Raw genomic sequence first — 23,648 nt, 5'->3', positions numbered from 1 at the left:
GCCCACTTGTTGAATCGATTACGCGTGCACTTTATAGTTTACTTCTTCTCTAAAATATTTATTTAAACAATTTTAAATGTTTTATTTTTTAAGTTTAAATGTTTGCAATGTGAGTGCTAATGTTTTTTTTTGTTTTTTTTTTTTTTTTGCATTTAATATCACACCAAAACTGGCCGAACTCGTTTTCCATGGCTCCGTAGTTTCACTTTTGCCGGCGCGGGCCATGTGCTTACTGCTGTTCGCGGCTTTCGTTTGAAGAAAACGAGTTACCTTTGAAATTATTTCGTCCGTGCGAGTTCGCGCAACTTGTTGATGACATTCGCACGCGTGATTACTATAAGAAGTTTTAGTAGCACCACCGAGAGGCAGTTGTGGAAGGTGATCTTTTACGGATCAGACAGCTTCTCTCTGAAGTCTCTCCAGCTCTTGAACAAAAACAGGTACGCTACTTAATTAAGCCACCGGCTAGTGTTAAGCATCGTGACGTTACCGTAATAACACACCTCCGCGATAAAATACCACAGTCGTGAGAACATGCTTAATATAGTTGGCCAACAACAGCAGTGCTTGTGCTACCTTGAGAATGTCGTTCTACTATCACACTGAACGTTGGGGGATTTTTGTTCTCTTATCTGTTTAGATCTGTTTGATAATCTTGAACGCACAAACTGGAACTGCAGCTAATGTTGGCAGTACAATACCAAGTGATATGCAACTCACATCCATTGGACAGCAGTTGGACAAGATGGAGTCCCGCTTTTGCCTTGTGTTGTGCTTGTTGAGCATTCGTTAGACTCTTATATACCCAAAGTATATATGCTCGTCCACTTCAGCGCTTGGTTGCGTTCAGATCCTAACGTTCATTATGGATACTACCTGTCTTGCTATATCAGTATTTCGCCTCCATCATGGGTGGATATTCTTAGGTAGACAGACATGGCGTGAAATGTTTGCGGGTTGGCGTTGTCTTTTACATGAAAAGGTCGGTCACACTGAAATGCTTACGTCGCGTTTCCCAGCAGCTTGCTTCAGTCAGGCACTGCCCGAATCTATAGTGCCTGTCTTTATTAATTGTTATACATATATAAACCCTTGCAGGAATTGCTGTAGTGTCTCATCGTCCGTGACTCAACACCTGCAACGGTCTGCCTGATCCGTTCATAGCATTGGCAGCTGTTAGAATACACCATCGAGTAGCCCTTGTTCCTGGGCACAGCCACTACAGGTGGTGAATGTCCGCTGTAAGAGCCGGAGTAGCACACTTCGGGCAGTTCACAGGGCCTTCAGGTGTTAGACCCCAGGCCCATGGTGACGGAAGGTGTAAAGCCTGCCCCAGCCCGTATTCTCCGAAGAGAGATTACACGCACATACCAAACAAGCACTACAAGAGGCTTGAAGCAATAGCCAGCTGCTTCCTGTGAGAACATAACATTGGGCAGCAAATATTACTTACACTTCTCTACTGTACCACGTACTAGACTTCTCCAATAAGCTGTCATCACGCCAACTCATCGTGTAGTACATATCCTGACCTCTATCATAATGAACTCGAGTTGAGGCTGGCTTAACTTTTACTATCACTGTGCTTTAGAGGAACTTTAAGCACTTTGATTTTGGTTTCTTGATTTGCAACCATTTGAAACAGGCAAAGTTTATCCATTCCTGACTTACACATGGTAAAGCTGATCGCACCTTGGATGTGTGGCACTAGCACTGACATGTTGGCCTCTTAAACCTCGCGGTGGCCCTTCGAAGCTGCAAAGAAGCCTCCGTCATTTACTCGGACTCAAGAACAGCCATCAGAACCTTCTCGGCGGCCCTCGTCTCTAGTAAAGCAGCTACGGTTGTCAACAAAATCTTCCAAGAACCGGGAGGAGACAATCTCACGTCCCCACACGTCACATGGTTCCCGGCCCACATGGGCAACATTTCCGGACCTCCTGACTGTAATCTGAACGAGCGGGCACACCAACTGGCGCGAGAACTCACATTCCGCGTCTGCGGTCCGCCCCCTCGCTTCAACCCAGCCTGCAGGGATCTAGACAACAAAGACCCGCTCGTATCATACCACGAAATCACTTCAAATCATAGGTTAGCACGAATTCTTGCTCCTCCTCACCAAACCTCAAAAAAGCACTGGCCGTCACTTACAGACAGTTGCAGGCTAGGACATACATCATACCAACAACATTAAGTAGGATCAACCCTGACCTTCCTACTGCATGCCCACACTGCGGCCACGAATACAACAACTTCGAACACATGCTCTGGCTGTGCCCTGCCAACGCGGGCACGGACTTTCCTGACCAGTCCTCCTGGGACTCAGCGCTCAGAAGTAAAGAGCTCATCGCTCAGCTCAAGGCTGTCCAGAGGGCCCGGGCCGTCGCCGAAGGACTCTGTCTACCGGCCCCGACCTGGGTGGAGCCACCGGATTGATTGGCGGGCCCCCCGGCCCCGCTTTAATTCTTTCTCCTCAGGACCTCAATAAAGTTCGTAGCTCACTCACTCACCTCTTAAACCTTTAAAATGACACCACATATGAATACATGAAAAAGATCATTATATTCTGAGCTATTGCGTGGCAAAACCATAATCTGATTATGATGCACGCCGTAGTGTCGGTGTCCCCAATGCATGGGACATGGTTGTTTTGCATTTTACCTCCATCAAAATGTGGTTGCCGCGACTGGGATTTGATCCCGTGACCTTGTCCTTCGCAGTGCAACACCATAGCTGCTAAGCCACCATGGCTGGTGAAAAAAATTTAATTTTTTACCTAAATGTGCAAAACACACTGAGGAGAAGCATAATCAATGAAAAGAAGAATATTTAACATTTTCAGCAGTAGTGGGTAAACACCAGGCAGAAAACTGGATATGGGCTTGACCCAAATCCACCTATGGCTTCGTTTGGAATTTGCGCAGACAACTCTTGGTCATATGTGAACCGTAGGTGTACGTTTCATTTGTTTTACATTGTGTGTGGGACACCACTGCAGCTGGAGATTTTGCGTCAATCTGTTCCTCTGACCGTGCTTGCAAAATAGAGTTGCATGCCAGTCTTCTTCCTCGTCCTGTGTTCCTGTTCTAAACCAACAAATGACACTTGCTGCCTGTCATTCAGTGTTGGCCAAAGACATTTAGCCAGAAACTTCCTACTCAATATAGAAACTAAGCAAGAAAAAACATTTTCTGGTATGTTGCATGTAGGCCACACTCGTCAATAAAGGATTAAAGGCTTCTACGCCTGTTTGCTTGTGTTGGAATGCCTGATGCATATTTTGCAAATGCTTACAATGTACTATCATGGACAAGCGAAATGCAAGCAGAATGTACGTTACAACATGTTTCTGGGCTAATTGGTTCATACTTGCAGGTTTAACAAGCACATACCTTAGATGGGACAGTCTCTTATGGCTACATCACTGTCCTGTCTAATATGTGTGCTTGTTAAACCAGCAAGCAAACAGGATGGTTGAAGCATGAACGTAAAAAGTGCCAAAATTTCACTGGTAGATTGTTTTACAAGGTTCAACTTAGTTTTCTACTACATAAAAAGCTCTGTAGCATGTCAAGACTGTATGACAAAAATATCTATTCTCTGCCTGAAGCACAAACTTGAAATCTTGCTATTCTGACCTGAATTTTGCCATGTGCTTTGTGTTGATGAGTTTCACTTTGCCAGGGAGTCAGAGTAGACTTTAAATTTTTGTCTGTTTCGTTTATTCAGACTGAAGAAGACGGATATACCCCAAGTTGTTCACTCAATCAAAGTTGTGTGTCCAAAGGTAAACCTTCTCACTCCTTGTTTTGTTGTGTTGTTACAACCTGCAACAACAACTTTGTGTTGTTGCTCAACATTGTAACCACAGCACAGGTAACAAGCCTGGCTGAGGCTATAGCGACAATAGGAGGCCCTGGACTTCAGCAGATAATTTTATAGCTATTCTGTCTAGCAGGCAATATTAAAATTAATTAAAATGTAAGATTTAACATCCGAAAACTGCACAGCATGCTACCAGGGATGGTTTTGTGGGGGGCTCTGGATTAATTTTGACCACCTGGGATTTTTTAGCGTACAACTAAGTCAAGTAAGCGTACAAGTAAAATCTAAGTACACAAGCATTTTTGCATTTCACACTAGTCTGAATACAGCCGCCATGGCCGGGAATCGAACCCACGACCTCGTTCTATGCAGCAAAATGCCTTAGTTACCAAGCATTTAAAATTTACTTCATCATATTTGATAATTAATTATACGAATGTTTGACTTTACCAGTTCTACTAAGCCTTACTTCATCTCTCACGTCTGTGTGAGAAGATGTGTCAATCTTGTCTTTTGTACAAATTACACCTTGTGCACACTTGGGTTTTTTTTTATTTGCTTTTCTTATTTTTTCTTTAGCTCAAGGGCCCAGTTTCGGATTATGCACTCAAAGAAGATCTTACAGTCAGTGAGTGGCCTTACAGTGTGCCTGTCGACACATTTGATGTTGGAGTTGTGGTGTCATTTGGCCACCTGATTCCTGCTAGTAGCATCCACGCATGTAAATAGTAAGTGTCACATTGTTATTATTTAAAAATGCAGAACATGTCTGTTGTACGCTATCACTCCATATCAGAGTACATCAACCCAATGTATCCAAGTTTCATCTGTGATTTCCGTTGGTTACTACAAGCCTAGACATTGTTGTACTGCCGCGAGATTGAATATTCACGACTTCGATGCTAAGCCAAGGTGGCTGTCAACAATTCATACTTCACACTTGCCCTAAAATGAATGTTGATAACAAGCTTGAATAAAAAAAAAATTAAGGGATGTGCGAATATTCATTTTTAATACCAATCTAATAGTCTTCGCCATTACATTCATATTCAATTAGAGAATTCACTATTAAAAATTGTAAAATATTAATTTCTGTTTAAATATAAGGGATAAGAACAGTTATTGCAGTAACAGTTATTGGATTCTGAGAGAGAGAAAGTGATGCAAGTCAGGACGTTATGAATGATTCTGTAGCAGGAGAGCTGGATGGTTGTTGTGCAGAAGTACAATTTCCCAAGTGAACGCACAGGGCAGTTACTACTGCTCAATAGTTTGCCGATCATTCAAAAAGGATGTCTTCCCTTTTTTTGCAGCTTATATAAAATTTTTGTTTTAGGCAAACAATTTATTATTTCGTCAGTCTCACCACGTTTGCATCCTGATCACATCGGTGATGTATTACGCTTCTCTCTTTCAATGAAGACAACACTCACGTCCACTTGCCAGCGTGCTATTACTATGTTTCATTACTGTCATTGTCATAGTGCACTGGATAACTGAAAGCAGTTTCTCATATATAAGCAGCTCGAACATCTAGATGTTCAGTTGCAAACGGCCTTACATGCACGTAACAAGTGATCTAAATAATCATCTTTTAACAGCAGAGCTGTTTCAGCCAGCCATAATTCGTGGTTCGTATCAAGAAACTATCAAGAAATAACAGAAAACCTTGCTCGCCAAGGCAGGATTCTAACCCGCATACCCACGTTCCCAAAGCGAGCATCGTAGCCACTAGGCTATACAGCCACACTTGCAGAACATGCATTTATGCGAACCGTATGATTGCGTTCGAGTGTCGTCGTCTTCGTCCACAGCTGGCGCGTTTGCACGCTCGTGCTCTGGGAGGTGAAGAAGATGTTTTGCGCGCCTTGCTCGGGAGAGCGATAAAGAAAATGAGAGCGGAGAGAGAGAGACGCATTCACGGAGCGGGTCTGCTGGAACGCAGTGTCGGTGTTGCAAGCTGTGCTATGCAAGGCACAGTGACAGCTGTAAGTCCGAGACGCGCAAAAGGAAGTTATCATCATCATGAGTAATAAGATGAAAAATTAGTGCGCACTTCCGAAAATGCTGGGCTACGATCGCCCAGCTTTGCTGTGTCAAGCATTGCGCGGCAGAGTGCAAGGTTAAACATTTTTTTTTAGGGGCGAAGCTCCTTTGGGTTTGGGTCTGTCCCTCCTCTGTAGTAGTAGTAGTAGTAGTAGTCGTCGTCATCGTCGTCGTCGTAGTAGGTAGCCACGTCTACTTTTATGAAAAAAAATTCAGAAAGTTGTGTCCGTAGCGCGGAATCGAACCAGGGACCCCTCGCTTCTGAGCGCGCGGCGCTAACCACTACGCCACGAAGCGCACATTTACACACGCACCACGATGACAATAAATACCCAACATTAACGAAAGACTGCGCGTTTCTAACGCGTTTGTGCTAGCGTCCCCTTAAGCGGGAGATGGTGCAATTATAATGAAGGGCGCTGTTATAAAATAGGAATGACGTCACATATGGCGCGCATCATTGGTGGAAGTCAATCGTTCGATTTAGTGCGGCGAGACTGGGCGAATTACACGGAAGATTCACGGTTTACCGATGATTCTCTCCGGAGCTTCGCCCATTTATCATCATTCACCCCGTGGATATGCGGTGTTTTTTCCTTATAAAATGAACTCTATGCGACATTTTTTTTTTTTACATTGTTTAAAAGGAGAAAATATTCCATATTGTATTCGAGATTCAGAAGTAGTTCTTCTCGAATATTCATATTCGATTCAGAAATATCGCTGTTCGAACACCCCTGCTTTTTTTAAGCGCCTATTAAGGCAGCACTTGTCTTCAGGAAACATTGAAAAAAACTGATCAAAGAGCTGGACTTGCCTACATGTCAGAAAGATATAAAGAACAGGAGTAGGAATCTCCTCAGTTGAACTTTGTTTGTATGCTTTTTGGCCTTACACTATGAAGGTATGCATTGCCTGTACAACCTGACGTATTCATTATGTTGGAGTACTGACACAAAATGCTTGACTTATTCGATAGCTCTCAACCCAGTAATTACGCTATAGAGACTCCATCCTGCAATGGGAATTGAGGCTCTACAAATAATTAATTACGTTACTGCTTAACGCAACCAGGTTTTAATGAGCACCAAATGCAGCGCAGCTTCGGACGTGAAGCAGGTCACCAAAACCTGATGTGTCTGTCTTGTGGTACTAGACACCACTGATATGTACACACACACTATGACCGTACTGCCGGAAGCTGAGACCATTCAGCACTCAACGGAATGAAAGGGGAGAGCGTCTCCCTGCATTTCCAAAATAAGCACACAATTGGAAGGGCCAGTTAGCCAGTTTACACTGCGACAGTCATTGTATGGCCTTCAGCCACTGCACAGGGCTGACTGGTGCGCACTTGAGTTGTTAGTGATACCACGTGACCGGCACCTCCGGTTTCAGTGATGTGAATATTCTCCTGCTTTACATTCGAAGCTGCGCTCACTTGGCATGCATTTTAAAATTAAATTATTTGTGGCACTCTAAAAGAATTAAGGTGTCATACCAAAATTATAGTCAACTGCTACCTATAAAACCAGAAAAAATTGGAAGCAAAATTTTCATGTCAGTACTCCTTCAATGAAACACTAAAGGCAAATATGAAGTCAATGGGGATTGTTAAAATGCCATTCCAGAAACTCTGCAGCGCTTGTTTCGTGCGCTGCAGAGTTTTAGAGAAAATCACATCTGGAGGCTCTGCGTACCTTTAGCGCAATTCAAATCGCCCGCCCCCGAGCAGGGGAGTGACACCCTTTAGTGCCGTTGGTGAGTAAAATGGTGCCCAACGGACGATGCTCCGATTTTATTGCGCTAAGCGAAAATGCGCGGCCATGAAGAAACCGAGCCAGGACAGACCGTTGTATTTGGCGCTGCAGCTGCTCTTGGTCAAGTGGTGTGGACCGTTTGTGCATCCCGCGACATCCCATGGACGTGTCATTCTCTGCTACTTGCGAGCCAGCAAAACCAGCGCAGTGCTATGCGACAACGAAACTACTCAAATGTGAAAGCGCGGATGGCACAGAGTCTAGTGAAAGAAAAACTTTTCGAGCACCTGCATCATTGTCATGCGTAATGTCAATGAGTTCTTTTTTCTAAAAATCGAATAGAACTGGACAAGTAGCATTTTCTTCAATCTTGTAATGCATAATGCAAAGCACTGATCTCTTTACTACGAGTGGTTGAGTGCTAGTGACAGAATTATAATGAGGAGTGCCTACGTCATCAGGCCAGTACCTGAACGTAGTGGGAGAGTTTCAAATCGTGTCCTACATTTACCTAAATTTCTGAATTACTAATTGTTCGCATTAATGTTGACGTAGTAGACTTTCTTGAGCATTATTCTATTGCTTGATCTTGACTTAATATTTGCCTTTAGTGCCCCTTTAAGAATGTAATTTTAAAAAGCAGCAGAGTTTGCTTTGTGTGAACTCATTGCTTCTTGTGTTGTGCCTTGTAGTGGGATGATCAATGTCCACCCTAGCCTGCTTCCGAGATGGAGGGGAGCTGCTCCTCTGGTCCACACTCTTCTCGCTGGCGACACCGAGTCTGGCATCTCTGTGATCACAGTAGCACCAAAGAGGTACAGCAAACACTTATTGGACATGAACACTCATTTACGTGGGGCTCAAGGCTTCTGTGCTGCCATGTTTAACCCTTTAAGCCCCATTCTCGAGCTGTACTCACCTTACCAATTAGTGCCAATATCACCAAGAATGAGTCCTACTCGTCCATGCCGCAGTTTCTATTGCTTTAATCACCGTGAACAAGTCGTGTGTCTGCTCATCCCAACATCTATTGCTGAGTTTGGGCACTTGTACATATTATTTTGTAGTTTACATTTGTTTTGCTGTCATGCATTGAGAGAATATTATTGAAGACCTTCTATGGACTTGGGAAAAAACTGTCTTTCTCAAAGCACTGTTTATTATTCAATGTCTTCATTGAGCAGCAAGAATAGAGTGTATGTTTAATATTTTTTTCAATGAGCACACTACGTGCAAACCCTCAGGCAAAAAATAAAATTTTTATCATTTTTTGCAGTTTTCCGGGAAAGATTTTGGTAGTCAGAGGGTTAATGGTGAAAAAACAGTGCAACGGAACATAAAGGCAACAAGCATGAAAGGGACTACAAGAGTGTCAACCCTGCGCTAAATTTAATTTTACAAGAACATGCATGGTTACATTTAAGGTGATTTTCCACTTCATCGAGATGCTTAGAAAAATTTAAATCTAGAATCTGCCACATGTTTTGAGGGCATTAGACTACTGTAACTGTGTATTTTGGGGACACCGTTTCTTTGACAAGAAATGGCCATTTGCACATCGTGCACTGTCAGTGGCATGTATTAACTACCTGCGGTGAGCGAAGTACTGTCAGCAGTTGTCACAGTAGCTGATGATGACTATGACTAGATGCCCCTTTTAAACGGTCAGTGGCATGTGCCGCCACACTCCAGGGTATACTATTTAAGTTCATATGCAACTTCGATATCATTAGACATGTTTTACTTCCAACTCCTTGCTACCTATAATAAAGGCACGATTAAATCATTCTGAGACTACATACCAATTTTTATTTGACATCACTCTGGTTCTCTACCTATGCACCACCAGTATTCCACACATCTCTTCCTTATGTTCACTGCACTAATGTTTACCCGCACATTACTGTCTTTAAACACCAAGACTTCATGGAGACTGACCACATTTTTATCTGCTTTTAGATGTATATTCTGATATTCTGACAAGGTATGCACAATTGTCTCCACAGCAGTTCTGCATGCTATGCATGTTTCAACTTCTTTGGTAAGCCTCCTTTTATACAACAGCCATGCAGTGCCCTCGGGTTTTGCTCGGCCATGTTACATTGACATGTCCAGTCAGTAACAATGAAGGTGGAGGTGGATGAGAGGGTGTTTGTGCTTTGAGGAATGCCGACATTTTCGAGCTTGGTTTGCATTGAATGCAAGGTGTTGCTGCACCGTTAACGCATGAGTCTTCTCTTGAACGATCGCTCTCTTGCGTGAACACAGAACACTGCTGTTAAGAGGTTAAAGCACATTCAAATGCAAACTACCCTGTATGTTCTTCTACACTTTGGTTTCCTGGTTCTTATGATTTAATTTAGATTTACTTTCATTTAGGTTCCATTGCATGAGACCTGGATTGTACTCTGCTAGAGATATTTCTGAAAGAAGCGTAGGCTGAGTCCCACGTTAAGCTCCGGGTCAGTGTGCTACTCAATTGGACAGATGCCTTGACTTTTCTCTTGTGCAACTCTTTAAGCATTGTGGAAATAGATACTACTGGCATTAGTGCGCTTTATCTATGCACACTATTAAACAATTGCAGCAAATTTCAGTGCGGTGAATAGGGGGGGGGGGGGAGGGGGGGGAACTATAAACAACAACCAAGATAATGCATGCACTGGCATGCTGCGGGTGTGTTCAAGACAGGGTGAAAGAATGTATCGTTTTGCAAATAAGCAAGCTTCTTTAATGTGAACTGTCACAGAAGAGTGGCTGACTGACCATGTGATGCCCCTAATTTTGATCTTGCATGCCTGCGGAAAATAGTGCTGATATCCCAAAATTTTTTTACCTTTTTCAACCAGATTTGACACGGGCAAAATTTTGGCTCAGAAGACTGTCACCGTACCTCAAGGAATCCACCTCGCGGAGTATACCAGCATGATGGCCCAACTTGGTGCCAGCCTGGTAGGTGCAGCTGCTTTGCATGGTTTTCTTTAGTGAGCAGTCATAGAAAGCCGTTTTCCATTGATTGTCATGCATACAGTGCTGCAGTAATAGTACAAAGTGAGGACAGTATATAACAGTGTGTTTCACTGCTCTGCCTGCTTGGGATAATTTGCATCTAGGCCTGTCTTGCAGTGCTTTGTTGCCCACTGGGGTGGCTCAATTGGTTTTTGCTTTGTTTTTTGTTGTTCTACTGAGCACAAGGTCGCAGGCTTGAATCCCGGCTGCAGCTAGCCGTATCTTGGTAGGGTCGCACTGCAAGAACATTCTTGTACTGAGATTCCAGTGCATGACAAAAAACCCTGTTTGGTCAAAATAATCTTGAGCTCTTACTGCTGCATACCTTATCTCCAAACTGGGCCATTCGGTTGTGAAGTCCGATCAGTTCGTTATCTTATTATCAGTCTGAAGTAATCCTTCTTTCTCAATAGTGTTTTTGTAATGTGTCATATGATTCGTTCACATTGCATTACAAGTGGGCAACGAAAGAAACGGAGCTCTTGAGCAGGTCAAAAGTAGATGACACAGAAGAGTGCTGATGTACTACAAGTGCCAGTGGCTACCTACTTGTCCTCCTACTTACAACATACTTAAAGCAACTCTAAAACTATGTAGTGCTACATTTAACTTTTGCTTTTAAAGCTTACTCTGAAACGATTTTGGCGGTTGTGTACAAGTGTACATCTGATCGGTTGGGTACAAGTCCTTCTGATCACCAAGAGACAGATTCAAGTGCTCTCTGTAAAGTGTTAACAAAACAATAATTACGATCAGTGACCAAGTCAAGTGATGTTTCGGAACCCGTACGGGTTCCTTGTTCACAATGCCCGGACAAGGCATCGTGGTCAGTTTATATGCGTATCACGTGACGTAGAGAGTGAAGGTAAGCTTGGGGCAAGGTGCTATCGGTCCTGTTGATAGAGTTTTTTCTGTCGCTTGTATTTGCAAAGATTCGAGCAGCAGCCTTGTGGTCACATTCTTTTCTTTCCCGATGATTGAAGCATTGTCCCATTTTATTGTGTGATTGCACTTGTGCATGTGTTCCGCCAGTGTGTTCGACACATTATGATTTTTCTCGACATCGCGTTATGATATGCATATAAACTGACCACGATGCCTTGTCCGTGGCATTGTGAACAAGGAACCCGTATGGGTTCCGAAACGTCTTAAGACTTGGTCACTGACCGTAATTATTGTTTTGTTAACATGCTACCTGACCAGACAAGGTTTCGTCGAATTCTTGACTCTGTGTAAAGTGCGTAATTTATTATTCAGTTTTACACACCTACATTGCTAGTGATCACAGTGGCGCTGCTCCCCATATTTTCAGCCACCTCTGCCCATTCTACGTAGAATGGGCAAGTGATGTCACTTAGGAAGTGATCCGATTGGATTCCCACAATGCAAAAACGGGAATGCTTGAAACATGCTGGTCCATTAGGCTTATTTTTAATAGCATGCATATGCATACTGATTTGCATACCGTTAAATATAAATACAAAAATGCAATAAATGTAAACATTTCTTGGAACCAATGGTGCACTTCTGCCTTAGAATGTCGATCGTTCGCTACAGCTGTTGTCTGTAAACGTGCATTTGTGCGTGCGTACCTTTCTTCCAAAAATTTGGGCTTTGTGGAAGTATCGTGAGGCTACACCGAGGAAGGTGGGGAGTGAGAAAGAATGTGACAAAGGTTAACACTAGTGCAGTGGCAATGACAGCCAATGGGTTGTGGAGGGGTTCTCACATGAAAATAGTTGCAACAATGTCTTGTTTGGTGGCAGGAACCTGAATGGTACCAGTGCTTTACATGCTTGTTTTGCACTACAGATGTGTGCAGGGATTGAACTGCAGTGACTGCATGCTGTGGAGTGTAGAAGATGCGAGCACCACACATAAAGTTCATTATGAGACCGCCATCATCATAGCAGTGAGAAATACGGTGTAGGAAAGAGACGCGGGAACACGCTCGGTTAAAGTCAACCAAAGTAGACAACATTGGCGTAACCACATGACTTTGTGCCCAAGGATGTAGGACGAAGCCATGGCTGCACAATGTAAAAGTTGAGGCCGAACGCCATGGCTTGAGAGGAGGGTAATGTTTAACCACTGGTAGCTGTTTTATTATAGCGTGCTGATGCAAAATTCTTGTGAGAAAGCATTTCTTTATAGATCCTCTTTATGCATAGCTAGTACTCTTAGATAAGACAAAAACTGTTTCAGGGACCCTTTAAAGTGGTTGACTCATGCTACTTGTCTAGCCATGCAAGGGATTAAGTAGTACTAATGCAAAAAGCAACATGTAATATTGTAATCAAGGAAACAGCTAGCTGTCACATCAGGTGCACATCATCAATGCATACTCTAATATAAGGCATTGCCACCTGTATTTTTTCAGCACCTGCCAGCAATGCCAACACCGAGTCACTGAGATGGCCCTACTCTTCCAGTAATTGATCTCAGTTTACGTCGACTTTCTTTTATTGACCGTCATCGCAGGCATAGTGCAGCAGCAGCGCCTGGTGAAAGTTTTCTATGCTGAAGCAACTCTAGCAACAAGTATAAAATGCCTCAAAACGTGGCGCCGCCGGGGTGAACCACTGGCTCCAATGCATTGCATAATGACTGGGCAGGCATTGTAAAAATACATAAGGGTTTGGGTAAAAGAGTATGTGAAACCTCTGTAATATTGTTCTCTCCTTTGGTATTAACTACTGTTGGCATGTCTATTCCTTTTGTACTAAGGGGGGAGACCCGCAGTTGTCTTGCCTTGTCCTGTTGAATTCTGCAATATAGATCTGAATACAGTAAAAGCTCGATGATACGAATCTCACGGGGTCACGAAACATATTCGTATTAGCCGAAATTCGTATCATCGAAACACAATTAAAACTACTGTCGAATCTCGGTAATTCGAACTCGAAGGGGCCCGAAAATTTATTCGAATTAAAAGGACGTATTTTTGAAGTATTCGTGCACCATAGCACGATGCACGAACGGTGCGAGTCGTGAAATATCGCGGCGCGCAAGCGCATAGCAAGCGCGGGCCACGAAACTGCCCACGCCGGCTAACGGTCGCTTCCCGATAACGACAGAAAACGAAGCTTCCGGGAGCGAGCGGGCGGCGCCGGCACACGGGTGCGCGCGGAGACCGTCGAAGGTGAGGGAGGAGGGCGACAGGGAAGCGGATTTAGGCGCGTCAACTCCGCCGCTTCGGTGGCTCCCCTCGCCCTCCCTCTCAACTCCCTCGTAGCTCTCTCACCTTCGACTCCGTGCGCGCCCGCCGCCGTGCTGGCGCCAGCTTATTTTAGCCGCCCCCTGAAGTTTCGTTTTCTGCCGTTATCGGGAAGCGAGCGTTTGCGGGCGTGGCAGTTTCTTTGGCCCGACTGTGCCTCCGCCGCTGCTTCCCTCTGCGCTGCTGCCGCAGCGTGCAAGGTCAACGTGTGACTAGAAAATAGAGGAGAAGGGTTCACTGCCATTTATGTGGCTGAGACGTCGGCACTAGTGTGTGCTAGAATACGGTTGTCTAGAACACTCTAGTCGGCACGTACACGCTTGTTCCGGCGCGATGCAGAAACGGCGACCTTGCACTTTGAGAGAGAAGGAAATTTCCGCCGCGGGTTTTTTTTTTTTTTTTTTTTTCCGTTCCTTCGCGCGCGGCATAGAGGGGTCTCTCCTGAGCTTTTGCTCCATGGCGGTGTCGGAGCAATGCCGGTCGGAGGCGCCGCCGCGTGATTTGGCACGCTGCTAAGAGCATTGTCGGTGCGCGGTATGTTCGAAATAAGCGTGTTCGAATTCGCTTGCTTCGCGTTGACGTTGAACGAAAGGACGTTTTTTATGATAGTCTCGCTGTGCAACAATTGTGCTCAGTGTTGACGTTGCGAGGCCTAGCTCCTTAGCCAACTCCGTCCGCTTCCTCTTGGGATCCTCATCGACCTTTCGAAGAATGTCTAATTTCTCTTTAAAGGAGAGTGCTTTCCGCTTGCGAGACATAGCTCGCTGCGACTAGGCAAAATGGTGCAAACACGAAGAACGCGGCCCGAAGCGCAGCAGCCACTCCATCTGACGGCTCGCAGAAAAGGAGGAAAAGTACAAAAGCCCCAAAAGCGCCACCGCTTCTAACTCTTCGCGCCCAGTCGCGGAGTCCGCGCTGTCCGGCGCCGCGCCTCCGTACCAAAAGAGAAGGAGAGAAAGCGCGTGACTGCGCGCTGTTCTCTTTCGCGGCCGTCGGTGGGGCGGCGTTTATTCGTATCAGCCGACGCAGGCTGAAAATCGATTCGTAACAACCGTTCTCTAGCACGTTGCAAAGTAATGGAGCTCGGCCGGGACCACAAAAAAATTCGTATCATCCGGAAATTCGTATTAGCCGTGATCGTATCATCGAGCTTTTACTGTACCTCCTTCAAAGTGCACCATAATCAGCTTCCACAAAGATAAATGTACGCTAGAAGCAGGCCCGTAGCCAGGAATTTTTTTTCGGGGGGGGGGGGGCACTTGCTGAAGGCCTTGACTATTTGAGGAAAGCACCTATTTTTCAGTAATTATTTTCAATAAAAATGTTGTGTTTCTGTACTTGTCGGCGAACCCTATGCGCATTTTTCGAGGAAGCTGCTACAAATTTGACCACCACGGTTGGTGCTACAAGGCTGATACCGCGGCTAACACAAGGTGATGGTGGCTGAAGAAGGGGGGGGGGGGGTGTCGCAGTGGCGGCAAAGTCGGAAGTGCAGCCGCCCCCTCCCTGTTTATCGGGCGCCGACTGTCGGATGCGACATCCTCTGCTCTTTTGTGATGCTCCGGGTTGCCTAGCGCCGTAGGACATGGGCACAGAAAGATCTGCTCAGTCTTGCACATGGTGAGCAGCTGTTGACAAGTTTCTTTGCGCAGCGGAGTGGCGGGAGCCCTGCTGGAGAACACCCGCCCATCAAAATTAGGGTGGGGAAGGGGGTGGGGGCGGCCCTAGCCTCCCCACCCCTGACTACGGGCCTGGCTAGAAGTTATAAAGCAAAAGCCATAATCAGTGAAGGTTACTTGTTGTTGGTACACCATCTGTTTTGTTGTCTGAAAAAGAAATATGCTTCCTAAACTCTGCAGCAAGATAAACAGTGAGTGTGACGTGGCTTTGGGATTATGTACCTTCATATGTACACATGAAATTGCAATAAAGTTCATATGCTAATGCGCTCCCATATATATCCTTGTGTGCCTCACTATCAGTCCGCATCTTCTAGCGCATCCTCGCCCATTATCTGCTCCATCTGCTCAGGAACTGGTGTGTTTGTGTAACAAGCGCAGCTCTGTTGGAACAGGATAATTTGGATCAGCCCCCTTATGCATTGATTTTTTTCCCAAGACTTCGATAAGTGTTATCATCTCATATTCAAACAGAAACGAGTGTTTGACAATTTATGATGCTGAATTCTCGAATAGAATGAAAGTCATGTAGCAAAGACTATTTGATTCGTCCTAACCACCACTGAGCTACAGTAGCAGCGTTGGCACATTAGTGCACAATGGGACTAGGAAGGAAGGAAGGAAAATAAGAGGCGAAAGGCAGAGAGGTTAACCAGGTTAAGTGTCCGGTTGGCTACTCTGCACGGGGGGATGGGGTAAGGGCAGAAAAGATTAGAAAACAAGAGAAGATTAAAAAGAAAAAAAAAGAAGAAAAAAAACACATCTGTTCGCACAATTCTATAGTTTTTCATGAAGTCCTGTTTCTTTTAAAAAGCGTACTAGTGCTTTTAAAGCAGTTCGTTTCGACGTCGGCTGGGACCAGGGACCAAGAATTCTGGCTTCCGTAAGGGGACGGCTGTCTATCTTGACGAGCGTGGTTCTGAGGACTTTCCTTTGTGCACTAAAACGACGAAAATCACACAGAAGATGTGCTATAGTCTCTTTTCACCCGTAAGTTTCACAATTTGGACTTGTGGCCATTCCCATCAGGTAGGAGTACGCGTTGGTGAAAGCTACTCCAAGTCTTAGGCGACAAATGAGAGTTACCTCCCATCGTGGTAAGCCATGTGGAAGGCGGAGCTTCAGATTAGGATCCAGGGAACAGAGGCGCTGGTTTTTAAAGTCCGTTGAATGCCAGTGGGCTAACGTAAGCTCGCGAGCAAGCGCACGGAGCTTTCTTGCTGCGTCTGTTCTGGACATAGGGAAAGCGACGCAATCGGTACTGGTATGTGAAGATCGAGCAGCTGCGTCCGCTTGCTCGTTTCCAAAGATACCACAGTGACTTGGCAGCCATTGAAAGAAAATGTCATGTCCTTTGTCAACTACCTGATGGTAAATTTCACGTGTGTCCTTGACAAGTCGTTCGTGGGGTACACGGCGTAGTGCAGAGAGCAAACTCTGGAGGGCGGCCTTGGAATCGCAGAAGATAGACCATTTCTGGGGCGGTTCCTGTTCGATAAATTTCATTGCTGCACACAGAGCTGTAAGTTCGACAGCCGTCGTCGATGTCAAGTGCGATGTCCGGAATTTTATTACTGTAGATTTTGCTGGGACAAATACTGCACAATGGGACTAAGTGGCCAGAGGGGCAGGGCTAAGAGTAAGTAAGGCCCAGGTGTGTATTTTTTTTTTTTTTCTTGGGGATTGGGGGGTTCATTTTCTTCCTTTTTTGTATCAGCTGGGTGGATCACACCACTGAAAATCACAAGCCAGGTTTATTGGCACACAGCAAGCAAAGTTTGTTGTTATACACAACATCACATGTGTCACTACTGATGAGGTTTGCTACACGGTGGCTACGGTGTTATGACAATGGTACAGAAAAAAAATATATTTTTATTTATTTTTTAAAGCTGTTGCAGTGCCTTGAAGACCTTCCAGGGCTGCTGTCTCAAGCTCATGAGCAAGGCTCAGATGGAGTGACTAAAGGTGCTATTACCATTCAAAACTAATTTTTACTTCTGAGTGTGCTATTTTGCCTGGGCACAGATTATGATAATCATTATAAAGTGCAAACAGTTTTCCTGAAGCATTCTCACATTGCTGGTAGTTTGACATATGGAACTTTGTTGAAACAGGAAATGCGTGTGTTTGCTCATGTGGGCTTGTGCATGAGTGGGTGTACGTGTGGTGCTGAGAGTGACTTGATGAGTGTTTTATGCGGAGAAACCTTTAAGAAATGCTGCTTTTCTGAACAAAAACACAACTTTTCATGCATGTTTCAGGGGATGGTCAAGTTTGTTAAATACAATCAGAAAAAACATCTAGACCTGGTATATTACTAGATTGCTTTGCACTGAGCAATTCTGACAGCTTTTGGGTTGCTCTTGTTTCCAATGAAAGTTATGGAAGTATGATGCGCACACAACGCCATTACTTGTGTTAGAAGACATGTGCGATGGCTGCAAACAACAGGGAGATGAAACAAGCAGCTGCCTGAAGGAAAGACATGTGGTATGAAAATGAGAAAAAGACGCATAAAAGAAGAGAAGGAAAGCGTGAGATGCGCAGAGTGGAACGGGGACTGTCAGCTGGCAAGTTTGGCAGCAGCAGGATGGTGCCGGTTTGTGGAACATCGCAGACAGCCCCCAGCAGATCCAGGAGGAAGCACTACTGCTCCATAGAATAAGACTGCTCATAGGATGAGCATGGACGATGGTCAAGCCGTGTCTGGTGGGTGGAGATGACTGGCCAAGCGAATTCAAGCCTGCTTCACAACCTGGGCCACGCGGGCCATTGCTGAGGGTCCTGCACCCAGCCCTGCAGAGTTCTCCCGGAGAAAATAGCAGCTACCCATTCTTTGACAGTGCTGATCATGACCACTAAGCTTGGCGCTGATGACAGAGTCGACACGAGGTTCTGCGCTACACCCACTGCCGTGTGCTATGACTATGGTTTAGTCTGAATTCTCATGTGTGGTACTTATAGCTCATTTCTTTTGCTGAGAGTGTTGTGGCAATAGATCGTGTTTGTGTACAAACAGTTTTTTCTTTCATTCGCACCAAGGCTACCCTTGCGTGCATGATACCTTCATAAGAACCTGTCTTCACAGGGTGTTAATGCTAAAACCCAGACCACCTGTAGATTTTACTGCCATATACCGGGTGTTTCTCCCAAGGCTGCCAAAAATTCCTGTTAACAGAGCGCTCAAGATAGAAATGTGATTATTTAGAAACCAAATTGTCGGGAGCCACGGATGTCAGGAAACAGATTATGTGTTCTAATTTTCTGCTAATAAAATGAATGAAATAATTGTTCTGTTTAATTAGCACAGTTACGTAGCTACTGGCATTGTAGAGTTTGCAGCTACTGATGACGTGACCTCATATAAGTTTTAAAATTGCGTGAAAAGTCCTTCTCCTAGGCCCTACAGCAGGAGCAAGTTTCTAAGTTTTTCAATGGGAAACAGACTGGGTGATGAAGGAGCACAGGAAACTACATGCACAAGAAACGTCAGCTGTTGACGTCTTCTAATGTCTCCCAGTCTGCGCTATGCAAACCTAGCCATCTTTATGATTTTGACGTGGTGATTACTGCTGGTGACATGTATACCCGCGCCAGCCGTGCCACTGGTCATGCTGACTGCACCGGACTATAAACTGTATAGCGTAGAATTTTTGCCGGCACAACTTAACTACGCAAAGCCACTGTGCGCGCGCTGCCAACATACTAGCACAAGTCAGCATAAAGACAGTGTTTCGTTGAACTCTTGGAAATTGTGTGATTGCTGTAGAGGTAAGTGCAAAAGGAAATGGTGCTACTCATGCCACTCGATGTGAGAAAACACAGCCATGCATAGCAATCTTGTACACTGTAGTACATCAAAGGGATGGACACCTGTGAAGTCACTGTGAACTCAACCGTAACTTGAGGGATAGCCTGTGAGTTCAGCATGTCGTAGGCACCAAAATCGGAAGTAGTGGCATCTACATGAACATACAAAATCAAATTTGAACTGCATGTTATGATGACGTTCAATAGGTGGAGTGTTGTGGGCACTGCCCCGCTCCGCTGTAGCCTTAGCAGTACAATGCATTGAAGAAGGAGCGGGAGCACCGCGAAGGGGAGCGAAGGAAGTCTTTGATTGCCAATAACTTCTTTTCTCCTGAACGCATTGAAGTACTTCTTGCTGTAATGTATTTCTGAAAGAGTCTATTTTAACTTCAAATACATTTCACAACTTTGATGAAAAGTGTTTCAGGGCCACTTTAACGCAAAGAATTTGATAGTCGAAAATATCATGTCAGTACTCCTTCAAAGGCCAACCGCAACAAAATTTTGAGCCACGTAAAGAGCCTAGACTTAGATAGTGTATATACAGAGCAGCCTCTGTGCAAAATTTTACGTTATAAAAAGAGTGGGTGTGTCACGAAAGGCTCACAAAAGTAAACATTTCCGATGCTGAAACTGAAAAGAAACGCCACCATTTCCGCTCACCGGAAGAGATGCATGATTCAGATCGCGCAACTCCTCGGCATGACCTCATTAGGCACCACCTGCAACTGGCCGCGGCGTCCTGAAAAGTCTCGGAGGCGATGTGCTAAGACATACGTCATAGCCGCTCAACACCAGGTGCATACGTCATCTGCTTAGGCAATATTTAAACGCTGCTAATAAAAAATAGGCAATTACTAGTCCTAAAGCATCGCCAAGGTTGCTTCGGTACCGCTCATTTAAAACTGATTTAGCCAAAGCAAAATTTTGTGGCAGTCGGCCTTTAAGCATTGCTAGTGAATTTACTCAAGACATCTGACAGTTGCTTGCTAACCTAGCCCATCACATGGTGTTTTCCATGGGATGAACAGCACTCAGAATTGCTCGAAAAGTGCTTTTTAGATCCTTGGCAGAGCTGCCAAGACCAATGCCAACCTCGTGACGGAGCTTCTCAGACAATTCTGAGTGCTCTTGCTCACCCACTGGAAAGCACCAGTGGCTAGTGTTCTAGTGCCCTTTGTCATGTCACGTAAATTTCTTTCAGCTTCAAAGGTTTCTCCATCAATGGGTGCGGTGCACTGGGCTCAGCACACAGCAGACTACATTGACAGATTGTACAGGGCTGTCGGAAACTTTGTAGGTATATGTCCTGCTGTTTCTTAAACTGTTTCCAATTGCATAGTGTCTTTGCTGTGAAGTCTGTTTCTGTGGTAGAAACAGATATTAATTTCTTCCTAATAAAGGCATACAGACTTGTACTTGCAAGTCGAGCTGTTCTTCGTTAATGTGGTCATTATGTAGCGCTTAGGCAGAAACACATCTTAATTTTTTCTAATAATGGCAGAATTGTGCTTGCAAGCCAAGCTATTCACTGTTAACATGTCCATTCCATGATGTTTTGCAGCCATGGCCTTTTTAAATTGACCTTTATGTTTGTAGTAGATGTTTTCATGCTTGTGATAAGCATTTTTGTTCAGCAATTTTTACTGTACTGTACTACTCGAAGCATGGCTGTCTTACAAGCACCCCCTTAATCTTTCTCTCTCCATTACAATGGCAGACGACATTGACCACCTTTTGGCATGGCTGCAAAGTGAAACTGTTTGACATGGTGCCTCCAACACAGCTAGCCACTGCCAAACTGGAGCAGCTTGTGAAGACCAGAAATGTAAAGCCTGGTCACATCTACTATCATGCTAAACGCAAGATACTGTGCATCAAGTGCAAGGTAGGAAGTTCAACTGAAGCCATTTTCTTGATAAAGCCTTTAGAGACAAAAGCTTGCTTCAGCATCACAAGATATTCAACGTGGAAATTGGTCATAACACAGGCTAACTGTCCGGCATTTTTTTTTCTTGATCATACTCATTTCTTTCCCAACATTTTCTGCGGCGGGTGCCCAGACCCTCTAAAAATACGCCGGACTCAAATCTTATCGATTTGATAATAAAGTTTACGTTCTTCTTTCTGCAGGCGTATAAATGCGCCTAAGAGACGAGGATGCTCAACTCGCCCACCTATCTGTGTTGACCAACTGCATTTCTCTAGAGTCATTAGTGTCATCTAGTGTCAACCAGCTAGGCCACCTGGAAGTACCACCGTAATTCCTATTTCTTGCCTTTTCAGGAAGGATGGGTTGCCTTCTCAGCCATTACTGTACGAGGGCACAAGAAAATGACGGCTACAGACTTCAACTGTGGGTTTCTGAGCAAAGTGCCTGAGCATGAACAGTTGTTTTCAGAAGAGAATGTCACACATGAAGAAGCAGAGAATACATGACTAGTTGTGGGTTACGTGTGGAATCGTTTGGTGACCTCATAGTAACTGTGCTCTTTGTGAGAAGGCACTTTTACTATCAGTAAAGCACTTAATTTTACATGTGGGTTTTGCTATTGAAGTCCAGTTCTACTTCTGGGAAGCGAGATCCCTGCAGCTTTGTGCCATCTACAATACAACATCTGTTTGTTCATTCATGTCGTCACCTTTGCTCACCAGGGCTGGTATTTTGTAGCGATGCCTTTCCAGTGCTAATGCCTTTTCACGCTTATCGCGCTTTGTCAGTGGTCAGAGCGACGGTCCGCTCGCATTATCAAGGGGATCAGTCGGCCGTGAGCGGTGGATGATAGGACTAGTATAGAATAAGTCATAAGGCATCGCTACAGAATACCGGCCCAAATGTGATGCTTCAGTTGCTCTCATGATCTTCTGTTGCGTGCTGACAAAGTAACTGCCTCTGCCTGCATCACTGATTTGACTCCACCAATTGGTGTGGCAAAAGGAATCTTTATTACCGTATTTACTCGATTGTAACGCAAGTTTTTTCCAGATTTTTGCTACCTGAAGTTGATCCTCGCGTTACAATCGAATACCGAAATTCAAGTTGTCTAAAAAGTGCAATGATGCACCCAATTCTAATCAACGAGTGAAATGTGCGAGTGAAAGCTCGCGCGCTTTCACGGAGAGCGAACTCACGGCGGAGGTCAAACACAACGTCTCCATCGCGCGAGAGGCCGTGGCGGTATGGGAGGGAGGGAGGGGAGGCAACATTTAGCTGCAGCGCCAAATGCGTATCTTGTGACCGGGTGCAAAGGGAACTGGCGACTCAATCTCCCACGCAAAAGGAGGAAAATGGGAAAGGGAGGGGGCTTCTACTCTGCCAGCATAGCGTACTTGTACTTTGGGCGGCTGAGGGCTGTCGCACGCACCGTATCTTGAAAGCGATCTCCACACGGCTTTCACCTTTGTATGCGCTGTGCTTTCACCACTCAGTTTCCATTGAAGCGATAGACCGCACGAGCCTTCGCTCGCTGCTGCTGGCGCGCTTGCTCACGCCAGGGTTTTGACGGTGGTTGTCTGCGGTCATCGAGTGTGATCTATTCATGTTTTCTTGTTTGCGCTGACACCACGCTTGTTAATTCAGTTAGTAAGCAAATGTGTCCAAGTTTATGCAGCCAATAAAACTACTATCCTTACTCTGTATAGCTCTCTACTAATTTGCTATCGCAATTGATGCTTCGCCTTTCGGGTGAAATATCAACTTTTTCATGCATCTGGTGGTCTCGCATTACTTTTGTGCTTTTTTTTTTTTGCCGGACGCAATAAAAAGTTAGCCCTCGCGTTACAGTATAAACCGCATGCACGTGATCTTGCGCGCGACAAGCGACGCGATGGAGATGGCTGTCGTGTTCCCTTGTCGCCTACAAGTCGTACCACATGCGAGCGACGAGACGAGCGACGTCTCCCCGGTATTGCCGGTATGAGGGCAGCAAATACTCGCCGAAACTGCCGTGACGCGTGCTTTATTAATTTAAGTTGATGTGTTTTAGTGTAAAGAGCAGCATAAATATTTATAAAGGTCTTGCACTACATTATTATCTTTGCACGTATCAAAATCTACTCGTTTGCTCGTTCCATGCAACAGTCGGTTGTACTTAACTGATGTATATCCAGTTCCGGCTTCGCGCTATTGGCTAGTCGCTCATAGCACTTCCGGGCGACGAGCGATGAATTCTAGATTTCCAGAACCAAGCGATCGAGCGACAACAACGAGAGATCTGTTCGTGCGCCGGCCCGTTTCGTCGCTCGTCGCCGTCGCGCACAAAATTGCTCTCATGCGGTTTGGGCTTACTTTCGCGGTTT

General features: G+C 45.0%; 1 protein-coding gene across 1 annotated transcript; it reads left to right on the top strand.

Moving 5' to 3' along the window:
- The first annotated feature begins 188 nt into the window (after positions 1-188).
- Positions 189-21,885, top strand: LOC119456050 (methionyl-tRNA formyltransferase, mitochondrial-like). Its single transcript, XM_037717645.2, has 9 exons — positions 189-440; positions 3,730-3,787; positions 4,405-4,553; positions 8,324-8,446; positions 10,481-10,583; positions 17,429-17,504; positions 20,554-20,645; positions 21,070-21,237; positions 21,636-21,885. Exons 1-9 carry the CDS (start codon positions 313-315, stop codon positions 21,786-21,788), a joined length of 1,050 nt encoding a protein of 349 aa, XP_037573573.1. The 5' UTR covers positions 189-312; the 3' UTR covers positions 21,789-21,885.
- The last annotated feature ends 1,763 nt before the right edge of the window (positions 21,886-23,648 follow it).

The sequence above is a fragment of the Dermacentor silvarum genome, chromosome 6 (genome assembly GCF_013339745.2).
Source record: "Dermacentor silvarum isolate Dsil-2018 chromosome 6, BIME_Dsil_1.4, whole genome shotgun sequence".
Taxonomy (NCBI): domain Eukaryota; kingdom Metazoa; phylum Arthropoda; class Arachnida; order Ixodida; family Ixodidae; genus Dermacentor; species Dermacentor silvarum.
Note: the sequence above shows the minus strand (reverse complement) of the source record. Positions and strands in the feature narration are given on the sequence as shown.